This window comes from Sinocyclocheilus anshuiensis, unplaced genomic scaffold (genome assembly GCF_001515605.1).
Source record: "Sinocyclocheilus anshuiensis isolate Anshui unplaced genomic scaffold, SAMN03320099.WGS_v1.1 scaffold1543, whole genome shotgun sequence".
Taxonomy (NCBI): Eukaryota; Metazoa; Chordata; class Actinopteri; order Cypriniformes; family Cyprinidae; genus Sinocyclocheilus; species Sinocyclocheilus anshuiensis.
The window spans coordinates 43,151-55,617 of record NW_015551074.1 but is presented as its reverse complement, the minus strand read 5'-3'; the positions used below and the strand labels follow the sequence as shown (position 1 = coordinate 55,617).

At 39.0% G+C, this 12,467-nt stretch overlaps 1 protein-coding gene across 1 annotated transcript in view; it reads left to right on the top strand.

Moving 5' to 3' along the window:
- Positions 1 to 4,210: 4,210 nt before the first annotated feature.
- The window catches only part of LOC107662229 (myelin-associated glycoprotein-like), a 15,480-nt gene continuing 7,223 nt past the window's right edge, over positions 4,211 to 12,467 (top strand). Inside the window, exons 1-7 of the mRNA XM_016452168.1 lie at positions 4,211 to 4,305; positions 4,485 to 4,548; positions 4,713 to 5,075; positions 8,568 to 8,870; positions 8,972 to 9,052; positions 9,144 to 9,407; positions 12,064 to 12,327. Of these exons, the coding sequence (XP_016307654.1) occupies positions 4,494 to 4,548; positions 4,713 to 5,075; positions 8,568 to 8,870; positions 8,972 to 9,052; positions 9,144 to 9,407; positions 12,064 to 12,327 (1,330 nt within the window). The 5' untranslated portion in view covers positions 4,211 to 4,305; positions 4,485 to 4,493. The remainder of the gene's footprint in view (positions 4,306 to 4,484; positions 4,549 to 4,712; positions 5,076 to 8,567; positions 8,871 to 8,971; positions 9,053 to 9,143; positions 9,408 to 12,063; positions 12,328 to 12,467) is intronic.

Genomic DNA, 12,467 nt, shown 5'->3' with positions numbered 1-12,467 from the left:
TGAGGTGTGGTAACCGTAGTATAAGCGGAATAATTGACTCCGGGCCGTTGAATTATTAGAAAAATAATGCACCTCGGGTGTGCATTATTTTTCTAATAATTCAACGGCCCGTCGTCAATTATTCCTTACTTAATGGTAGATGTTTAGCACCTTCTGCTGCCATGAATTTCACCCGTTTTTTACATCTATTTTTTACAGTGTACAGCGATCTGTCATGCCACATCAAAGAGCATCAAAATGTCATGTATTGTTAAAATCCAACAATCAAATAATTTCTAGATTTATTTTCATAATTTTCACGACTCGCGCATGCATGTGATGTCCCCAGTGCAGCAGGCAAGCTTGGAATATGGAAACGCTTACATTCAGCAGATAGAAATATTGCATTATATTTATATTGTCAGGAAAAAAGATGATCTGAACACTGTTGTGTAAGTTGTGGCTTTACTTTACTCTGGCATTACATCCCTCTGATCAGCATCTGGTACATTATATTAGCCTATAATTCAAAATCTTTTTGGAAAATTTAAACAGTTTCTTACAAACTTATGTGATTTGATAAAACACATAATGAAATATAATCGTATATGGGTAACGGAGAAATTACAATTAGCTTCAAGCTACACATGACGCTGAGATGAATACAACACTTCTACTTGAATGTCACTATTAGTCACTATTGAGTGTTTGTAATAACTTTTGACTGCGATCCAATGTAGATTTTGGTCAAATGATAAGGCAGAAATATGTTGTTAGTAACATTCTAAAAGAATTTTATGTGGAAGATACACAATTACAACTTCTGTGGGGCGTGAAGAAAAAGTAATGCAACTAGTGTAACTAACTACTGTTGCCAGAAAGTAAAAAGTAACAATATTACTTTTGAAAGGAGTAACTAGTAATGAGTAAGATATTACATTCTTTGAGTAACTAGCCCAAAACTGATTAAATGCAGAGGGTTCTTGTATGAGAGAGGAAACAGCACGGATATAAACAGGACCTAGACAAAAAGGGGCTAATTGTCTTCATCCAACCATCTTATTCTGTGATCAACAAACGGATGAATTGTTTGCTGATTCAGATTCTTCCTTGCTTCATTTAAGGACTGCTGGTCTCATATTTTCCACTTTAAAGACTGATTTCACTGTGACAAAATGCTACTTATGGTCATATCTATGAATTGATGGACTTAATTGATGTTTCCTCAACTCTGGAAGACTCTATATGCTAATGTTTGGACTTGTTGATATGAATGTGTGGCTCACAGTATGTCTTTAATACACATGGCTCACTGAAATGAATCAGTCTCTGTGGTCCCTCAATCTTTATGTAGCATCAAAAAGTTAGGTGTTACATAAATTATGGCCAGAGAACTGATAGTGAACAACTGCATTTTCATTAACTAACATTGACAAATAGATTAATAAATACTGTAATAAATGGATTGTTCATTAACTAATGGAACCTATACATTATAAGCACATAGAATAACACATTGGTGCCCTCTGGTGGTGAGTGTTACTTATGGTAACGGTAGAAACGGAAGTGCAGTTTTCTGTCTGCTCCACTAGGCGGCAGAAGCGGCTTCAGTTTCAGCCTGAGACCTTCAGATCATTGACAACATGACAAAGGGGTACTAGTAAAAGGTTATAAAGATGGGGATTTACAGGCCATAGACTTTGACTGCATGAATGGAACGTTTAAGATTAATTAGTTAACATATTTTTCTAATAAATAATAATAGTTTTTGATTTTGCGCCCCTAGTAGTATCTTAAACAGTGTTGGGCTCGTTACTCCAAAAATGTAATTTATTACTCGTTACTAGTTACTCCTTTACAAAGTAATATTGTTACTTTACTTATTACTTTCTGGCAACAGTAATTAGTTACACTACTAGTTACATTCATTTTCCTTCACGCCTCACAGAAGTTGTAATTGTGTATCTTCCTCATAGGATTCTTCTAGAATGTTACTAACGATATATTTCTGCCTCATCATTTGACCAAAATCTGCATTGGATCGCAGTCAGAAGTTATTACAAACACTCAGTGGTGATTAATAGTGACTTAATTAATTGTCATGTGTAGCTTGAAGCTAATTGTAACTATAATTTCTCTCTTACCCATATATGATTATATCGCCAAGTATTTTATCAAAAGAAATCACATAAGTTAATAAGATTTGTAATTATAGTAATATAATGTATATCGGGATCAGATGGATGTGGGTGGGCAAGAGTAAAGTAATGCCACGACTCACACATCTGTGTTCAGATCAGCTTTTCTCCTGACAAAATCAGTGTAATGCCAATATTTCCATCCCCTGAATGTAAGCTTTTCCTTATTGCAAGCTTTCCTGATGCACTGGTGACTTCATGTGCCTGTGCGAGTCGTGAAAATAAATCTAGGAATTATTGGATTGTTGGATTTCAAATCAATAGGGGTTGAAGCATCAAAAGTAACTAAGTAACGAGATGTTTTATGGATGGTAACTGTAATATTATTACTGAAATCTTATTGGAAATTACATTACTAGTTACTGCAAAAAGTAATATTATTACTGTACTATTACTCAAATGACCCCTCTCGCCCATTTGGAACAACTGGTATTTCATTTAAGAAAAAGTCACTCTTTATATGAGAATGGTGGGAGAGAGGTATCTGGTGTCCATGTTTTAGATGAGGAAGGTAATTTTATGAATCACAAGACTTTCTGTGAAAAGTATAATTTTCAATGTGTTCACAAGCAACTGAATTTTATGTTTGGCTTTTATGTTGGTTAAATCTACAATGCCCAATGCAACTGAAGCTCTTCACTTACCATCTTTAAAAAGAAACGATCAATACTTTATTAGGAGTAATTCAGCAAATAAAATTAATTTGAACTTTATTGACAAAAGACACATTTCCAAGTGACTCAACTTTTTCCCAAGAGCAACATTAATAATTTAAGAGCCATGTATACTTCCTAAAGCCAAGCAAATACACTTTAAAACTTGTAATATTTACCCATCCTCTGAACTTCTTACACATAGATTCAATATTGCTCACCAGAGCCTTTCCTCTAAAGAGGATATAACCTTCGGTATAATAATGGAAGATGTACACATTCAATTTTTGCTGAAAAATATTTTTATTTTGGGGAAATTTATATCCATAAAAAGCAATTGTTTTCTATTTTTCGAAAATAATTTTGGTTATATTATAAATCTGTGAGAATTTCAGAGTTGAAGAAGATTATTTTGTCAATTGAAAACGTTTAAAATATTAGAAGACCCTGATAAGTTTTACATTGTATATTGTTTTTTTTTTCTTTATAGCACTCTGTTCTTTAGGACATTAATTATGGTTTTGTATTGCCTTTTTGTAATTGTGTTTACTGCAAAAGAATTGACAACATATGCAGACAGTTTCAGTACAGATATTGCAAATGAGAATTTGAATGAGGGATAACAGCACATATTCCATCCCATAAACAAACAAAAAGAGGCAAGCTGATATCCTCTGAGCTGCACGGGTTTTGATGTCTTAACTATGTTCAACCATATAGCAACAATTTAAAGTTTTATGATGATTAATAATCAATTTGAATAATCAAATATTAATAGTACTAATAATACGTTTTTGTTTTGACAAGTTTGGAAAACTCGAAGATCTCTATAGAGCTCATCACTATTAAATCTATACTTAATTCTACAGTAATACAGTTACGATGTAAGTATATGGTTAAGTACAAGTTCACCAGTGAGCAGCTTGTTCTGCTGACTCTAAAGTATTTTGAACAAATCTCTTCTGCTTTCGGCCTCGGTCAGTATCTTGGGTTAATCTTCAATTTTCCATGTTCCTTATTTGAAATAAAGTTTATGACTGTAAAACAATATGAAGCATGCTAAGTATTACTGGCCCGTAATACATTATCTTGATATAGGCTATGATATCTCAAAAAAGTTTAGAAGAAATCAAATGTAAATGTTTCCTCATCTCCTGTACATCTTAGTGTCTTGTGATTCAACACTGAATATTGAATATTAAATCAGCATAAACCCCAGATCTCACAGCACAATTAATGTTTTCAAATTGCCAAAATATACACAGAAATGTGTTGAACATTGAATAAGCTTCATACTGATTAGTATAGATTTCTCAGCCTGGCTACTGCTACTGAGTTCTGACTAAAGGAGAAGTGGTGAATCTCTAATATGAGCTAAATTGTGTCGTTTTCACACACACTTCTCCCTCCGTTCAGTGTAGAAGCATCAGCTTGAGCTCTGAGAGGATTTCTGTCGTCTTTAACTCTATTCTCTGGTAAGTCATTTACACACAACACAGTCAAACTTACACTTACTCCTGTAGTTTTGATTCATAAGCATGTCTAAATTAACAGCATAAGAGCTATAAATTCATACAGGAATATATATGTATATATATATATATATATATATATATATATATATAATATCTGTTTTTGTCTATTCTGCTGTAAGGTGGCCTGTATGAAAATGATGGAAACATTGGTGGCATTCCTCCTCACTGGATCTCTGATACAAGGTCTCATTCCTAGATTATTCCTCTATTTAACGAGCTGAATTATTATTATGAAAGCACTTTCATGTGACCTTCATGAGATCGAAGAGCAATAAGTGCTGCAGAAGTTTGTTCTGCATATTAACTTTGTATGATTTCTTCCTTTTGTCTGTTTGTCTTTGTTTTAGGTGTTTTTTGTGGCTTTAATATCAGTCTGCCGAAGAAAGTAGAAGCTCTGAATGGATCCTGTGTTTTCATCCCCTGCACATTTGATATTAATCAACAACTTGAAAATTACCTCACTGACAGTGCAAAGAGAATGTGGTTTAAAGACGGAAGAAGTACAGCTGTGTTTGACTCCAGCAGGCCCAACAATGGACTGTTAAAAGGAGAAATATTTGGCACCGCTACAGAGAAAAACTGCACCACACGCTTCGATAATGTTGATCAGAGTCATGATGGCTCATATTACTTCAGACTTGAAGCCAATGGTGTATTGAAATATAACTACAAAGAACCTACATACTCCCAAGTTCAAATTACCGTCTTAGGTGAGTGTCATATTGTTCATGCTGCGTCTACAATGTGACTCGACTCACATTTAAAAAAAGAAATCTTCTACTGTACACCTTCATTACTGGATATGATCATCGACACTATCTTGTAGTGTTGGGTTCGAGTCCACCTAAGTCGAGTCCGAGACAAGTCCGAGTCCAAAATGGGTTTTTGGACTCGGACCCGAGTCCAACGAAACTCTATTAGTATCTTAACATTTTTAAGGTTTTAACCTTTACTAGAAACTAGAAAAACACAAATGTCCATTTAAATGTAACAAAAGCAAACCTCTATTGCATCTTGCCATTTTGATTTTTGATTAATAATTAGTGTCCTGCTTTGCTTAGCAAACTTAAAAGTCATGTAACAGAAGTTATGGCTGAACTGATTTATGTATTGTCACATATTTCAGAGTGAAACAGGTTTTAGAATGTGAAAAATTAAAGGGTGGGACTTGACTTTATTCATCGTTAAAGTAAATGTATAAATTCAAGAGTGAGGGTAAAGGAGTAGGTATCTATGGGGTGAATGGGACCTTAAGAGCAGAAAATGAACCTTTTATCTCAATAAAAAAGCTTTATATAATTTGTACGATTTTTAATGAAATATGAATTTTGAATAATCAAAATTATTTTGTGTCTGCTTTTTCTATTCATCAGTGTTTGAACCATTAAAGAAGAAACTTCATTTTAATTTCTGGGTAAAAAAAAAAAAAACCCGAAAAAAGAATGGACGCCAAAGTTCACGGACACCTTAGACAGGGCATTTTGAATTTTTTCTTGGATGAAAATGAGGCTGTGAGGGATAAACCTAGTCTGTACAATGGCACACACTGTGTATAAAGCCCTACATATACTTTCCATAAGTCACAGGCAACTCATGCCAGACTCTGTTCTGTGTTTTGTGTGTGTTTTGTTCCCCATGTGTTTCTATGCCCGTATTTGGTCCTTCCCGTTTCTGTCCTTATCATTTGTTCCAGGTGTTCCCCGTTTAGTTCTATTGATCCCAGGTGTGTCTCGTCATCCCCTCGTCATGTCATGTGTATATAAAGTGTTCCCTGTTCTTAGTTCGGCGTCCGATATTGTATATGTCAACCTCTCCTGCTACATGTGTTTTCCTGGTTCCCTGGATATAATTAAAGTCTCCTTGTTGATGTACTCCTCGTCTCCTTGTTCCTCACTCCGCGCTCCCTCACAGTAGCGAATGTGACAGAATACCGGACCAAAGACAGTAAGCGGCACCCCCTCTCCCCGTGTTTGTTTTCCGTTTTTGAAAGTGTTTTGGTTTTCCGTTTTTTTCCCCCGCGATCATGGAAGTTGCCGCTCAGTCAAGTTTGCCGGCCGCTACAAAGTCAAGCCCGCCGGCCGCAGCTCACGCAAGCCCGCCTGCTGCCGCAACGTCAAACCCGCTGGCCACCCTATTCACCCCTAACCAAAAGAGGTGGATGAGGAGAAAAGGATGGCTCATGGCCCTCTTCCTCGCCTGAGAGCGCCCCCCAGAGCTTGCTCCAGTGTCTGCTCCAGCCCCAGAGCTCGCTCCAGTGTCGGCTCCAGCCCCAGAGCTCGCTCCAGTGTGGGCTCCAGCCCCAAAAACCGACCACAGAGGGGGCTCCAGTCCCCGAGTTTAGCTCAGAGAGGGCTCCAGTCCCTGATTTTAGCCCAGAGAGGATTCCAGTCCCTGAGTCTAGCACAGAAAGGGCTCCAGTCCCCATATCCAGCCCAAGGAGGGCTCCAGTTCCACGTCCAGCCCAAGGAGGGCTCTAGTCCCCAAGTCAAGCCCAGGGAGGGCCACAGTTCCCGAGTTAAGCCTACGGAGGACCTCTGAAACCGACATTCTCCCCAAGGATTTTTTTGGGGGGGTAGTAGGGGTCCATCCGTAGAGGCTGGGCCGAGTGCCGAAGCCAGGCTCCCCGAGCTCCCTGCTCCGCCATGGCATCCTGAACTGCCTGCTCCACCATGGCTTCCTATTCTGCCTGCTCTGCCATGGCTCCCAGAGCTCCCTGCACCGTCATGGCCCCTGAGCTCCCTGTGCCACCATGGCACCCTCGACTGCCTGATCCGCCCTGGAGGTATTCCCCGGGTCCCAGTCTTGCACCAGCCTCCAGGGCGCCCATCGGGGAGTAATGTCAGATTCTGTTTCGTGTTTTGTGTGAGTTTTGTTCCCCATGTGTTTCTATGCCCATATTTGGTCCTTCCCATTCCTGTCCTTATTTGTTCCAGGTGTTCCCCATTTAGTTCTATTGATCCCAGGTGTGTCTCGTCATCCCCTCGTCATGTCATGTGTATATAAAGTGTTCCCTGTTCTTAGTTCGGCGTCCGGTATTGTATATGTCAACCTCTCCTGCTACGTGTGTTTTCCTGGTTCCCTGGATATAATTAAAATCTCCTTGTAGATGTACTCCTCGTTCCTCGCTCCCTCACAGTAGCGAATGTGACAACTCACACCTGTTGTATTTTTGAATGCATTTATAGTTACATTAATTACAATAAATTACATTATGTAAGGAATAATTAATGACGGGCCGTTGAATTATTAGAAAATAATACACACCCAATGTAATTTTGGACCCATAAAAACTATTGCCGCAAATATGTTAGAAAAATTATTTTTCTTTGAAGCTAGAAACGGCCACTAATACAAAAGCAAAAAATAATAAACTAATGTAATAAAACATTCTCAAGCTTACTGAAGGCAAGTAAACACTCCAAGTATTACTTACAAGCTAAATTATAAATATATTACTCAAAAATACAAATGAAATAGTTTTTTTTGTTTTTCAGATAGTAGCCTAGTAAAGCCTAGTAGCTTCTAGAAATAGCCTACTACAGACATTTCATGAAGTAATAAATGTAAAATGTAAAAATAATATTCACTGTATACATTAAACATAGATGATTCTTATTCAAGTTAATAAGTGATTCAGTCAAGAGCAGTGAGTGATTTTCTCCTTTTCTTTTGTTTGATTAACATTTATGACGCAGTCGGCGGCTGCAGGTTTACGCTGTTGCTTTAAGATCTGATGCATAGATCAAATATTTTGACACATCTGTATTTCTCCCAACTGTTCAAGTTCACTTAAGACAAAACCGACTGCATTTACATGAATAGTCTCCAAGATGGGCATTTTGACATAGGTTTTCGTGTACGTGTGTAGCAATAACAGAACTTAAGCGAAAGAACTCGGCATTCGCATGCTGACTGAGAGGCGCGTTAGTCGAAAGAAAACTCAGCATTCGCACTCTGACTGAGAGGCGCGTTCTGTGAGCGCGCTTTCCGTGTGTGAGGCTGAGCACAGAAACCCGTCGGCTTTCAAGTACTGGACAAGACTTAAAAACACATGCAAATACTGAATATCACTTTCGTGATAAAATGAGTAAAAATACATCCGAGTCTGTGACAAGTCTGAGTCCTTTAAAAAAAACTGTACTCGAGTCCGAGTACGAGTACCCCAACTCTATTATCTTGTAATATCTCTATGTGTGTTTCAGGATCTCCACCCAAACCCACACTGAGCATCTTTCCGGATCAGCAGGAGACGACTGAGGGAAGTTCAGTGAGTCTGCGCTGCTCTACTAAGATCTTCTGTCCGTCTCGTCCACCATCTCTCACATGGAGCTCATCTCTCATCGAGAGCGTCACAGGACAGCAGTATCAGAGCCAAACTGAGCTCATCTCTGATCTGAACTTCACTGTTTCTCACCGTCATCACAGAGTCACTTTCAACTGCACTGCAACACACCAGCTACAGCAGCCGAGCACAACACTGCGCTCCCGTATGCTACGCGTTCAGTGTAAGACAGGAATTATATCAATCTGTGCTGAATCATCATCTATAATTAATTAGTGCTGTAAATCATAAAGTAATCACCTGAATGATTTTCTCCTCCATTAGATGCTCCTAAAAACACATCAGTGAGGATAAATCCAGCTGGTTTGAACAAATGCTTTATCAAGTTGCCTGCATCTGAAACTTGTAAAATAGAGAGGTTTAAACCTGCAGCCTTTCATATCTTGAACGGTTAAATCACACATTCTACATTACATCTTTTTTTTTTCTCCCCCAGATGCCCCAAAAAACACATCATTGTCAGCGTTTCCCTCCAGCTCAGTGATGGAGGGCAATCCAGTGACTCTGATCTGCAGCAGTGATGCAAACCCAGCGGTGAACTACACCTGGTACAGAGACACTGAAAGACCTCTGAATCCAGTTCAGACTGGATCAAACCTGACCATCAAGAACACCGACCCGACACACAGCGGACGATACTACTGTACAGCTGAGAACAAACATGGCACACAGAACTCATCAGTGCTGCTGGACGTCCAGTGTGAGTATTACGTGTCTTAACTAATTGCTAATACATATTTTCCACACCTCCATTAGTGTTATTTTATAGTTGATGTCTTTACTATTATTTAAAAATCTGAAAAATAGTCATAATACTAAATACTGTGACATCTAGTGAGAGTACTTGTAAATCTGCTGAGCATCCACTGTGAGTACTTAGTAATCTTGTGAACATCCAGTGGAAGCACTTGGTAATCTTCGAGATGTCCAGTGTGAGTACTTGTTACTCTTGTGGACGTCCAGTGCAAGTAATCTGCTGAACGTCCAGGAAATCTTCTGAGCATACAAGTGCGAATACTTGGTAATCTTCTAGATGTCCAGTGCTAGTATTTGGTAATCTGCTGGACGTCTAGTGAGAATACTTGGTAATTTGCTGGGTGTCCAGTGTGAGTACTTGGTAATCTGCTGAGTGTCTGGCATGAGTACTTGTAATCTTCTGGGCATCTAGTGCAAGTTCTTGGCAATCTACCAGATGTCCAGTGCAAGTACTTGGTAATTTGCTGGCCATCCAGCTTGAGTACTTGCGTAACTTCTGGGTGTCCAGTGTGAGTACTTGGGTAATCTTCTGGACTTCTAGTGTGAATGCTTGGTAATCTACTTGATGTCCAGTGCAAGTACTTGGTAATCTTCTGGGCATACAAGTGTGCATACTTGGTAATCTTCTAGATGTCCAGTGCAAGTACTTGGTAATCGTCTGGATGTCCAGTGCAAGTACTCAGTAATCTGCAGGACATTCAGTTCAGATGGTCCAGCACGTCACAATTCAGACTGTTTAGTCTAGACAAATGAAAGACAGTCTCTGTCCGATTGAATGACAAACTTAGACAATAACATATACTACAAATTCTCATCCGCATACTTGGTAATCTTCTAGATGTACTGGTCCAGTACCAGTACATGGTAATCTTGTGAAAGTACTTGGTAATCTTCTAGATGTTCAATATGAGTACTTGGTACTCTTGTGGACGTCCAGTGCAAGTAATCTACTAAACATCCAATGCTAGTACTTGGTAATCTGCTGGATGTCTAGTGAGAATACTTGGTCATCTGCTGAGTGTCTGGCATGAGTACTTGTTATCTTCTGGGCATCTAGTGCAAGTACTTGGCAATCTATAAGATGTCCAGTGCAAGTACTTGGTAATCTTGGTAAATCAGCTGAGAACAAACACGGCACACAGAACTCATCAGTGCTGCTGGACGTCCAGTGTGAGTATTACGTGTCTTAACTAATTGGTAATATATATTTTCCACACCTCCATTAGTGTTATTTTACAGTTGGTGTCTTTACTATTATTTGACAAATCTGAAAAATAGTCATAATGCTAAATACTGCAACATCCAGTGAGAGTACTTGTAAACTTCTGGGCATCTAGTGCAAATACTTGGTAATTTGCTGGGCATCCAACATGAGTACTTGGTAATATTCTGGGCGTCCAGTGGAAGTACTTGGTAATCTTCTGGGCATACAAGTGCGCATACTTGGTAATCTTCTAGATGTACTGGTCCAGTACCAGTACATGGTAATCTTGTGAAAGTACTTGGTAATCTTCTAGATGTTCAATATGAGTACTTGGTACTCTTGTGGACGTCCAGTGCAAGTAATCTACTAAACATCCAATGCTAGTACTTGGTAATCTGCTGGATGTCTAGTGAGAATACTTGGTCAGCTGCTGAGTGTCTGGCATGAGTACTTGTTATCTTCTGGGCATCTAGTGCAAGTACTTGGCAATCTATAAGATGTCCAGTGCAAGTACTTGGTAATCTTGGTAAATCAGCTGAGAACAAACACGGCACACAGAACTCATCAGTGCTGCTGGACGTCCAGTGTGAGTATTACGTGTCTTAACTAATTGGTAATATATATTTTCCACGCCTCCATTAGTGTTATTTTACAGTTGGTGTCTTTACTATTATTTGACAAATCTGAAAAATAGTCATAATGCTAAATACTGCAACATCCAGTGAGAGTACTTGTAATCTTCTGGGCATCTAGTGCAAATACTTGGTAATTTGCTGGGCATCCAGAGTGAGTACTTGGTAATCTTCTGGGCGTCCAGTGTGAGTACTGGGTAATCTTCTGGACGTCTAGTGTGAATGCTTGGTAATCTTCTAGATGTCCAGTGCAAGTACTTAGTAATCTTCTGGGTGTCTAGTGCAAGTACTCGGTAATCTGCAGGACATTCCGTTCAGATGGTCCAGCACGTCACAATTCAGTCTGTTTAGTCTAGACCAGGGGTAGGCAAGTTCGTCTGCAGGACTGCGGCTCTCTAGGACCGAACTTGCCTACCCCTGGTCTAGACAAATGAAAGACAGTCTCTGTCCGATTGCATGACAAACTTAGACAATAACATATACTACAAATTCTCATCATATATCTTACTGTGTTTGTGTTGTTTTAGCACAGTAGACTTAAACTTCTACACACAGTTAGTGTGAAGTGAACAAGTAACAGGGAAAAATACAGACATGTGGTGTTTTGTTAGTGTTGTGGCCTGCTGTAGATGTTTGAACAAATGCTTTATCAAGTTGCCTGCATCTGAAACTTGTAAAATAGAGAGGTTTAAACCTGCAGCCTTTCATATCTTGAACGGTTAAATCACACATTCTACATTACATCTTTTTTTTTTCTCCCCCAGATGCCCCAAAAAACACATCATTGTCAGCGTTTCCCTCCAGCTCAGTGATGGAGGGCAATCCAGTGACTCTGATCTGCAGCAGTGATGCAAACCCAGCGGTGAACTACACCTGGTACAGAGACGCTGAAAGACCTCTGAATCCAGTTCAGACCGGACCAAACCTGACCATCAACAACACCGAGCCGACACACAGCGGACGATACTACTGTAGAGCTGAGAACAAACACGGCACTCAGAGGACATCAGCGCTTCTGGACGTCCAGTGTGAGTATTAAGAGTCTTTACTGATACAAATATTCCAAATATTTAAGGTCACTCATTTTGCACAGTGTAGCATGTAAAATATTGTATATTTTACATGCTTTTACTGTATATAGTAGATGTAAAATATGAGTATGTATTGT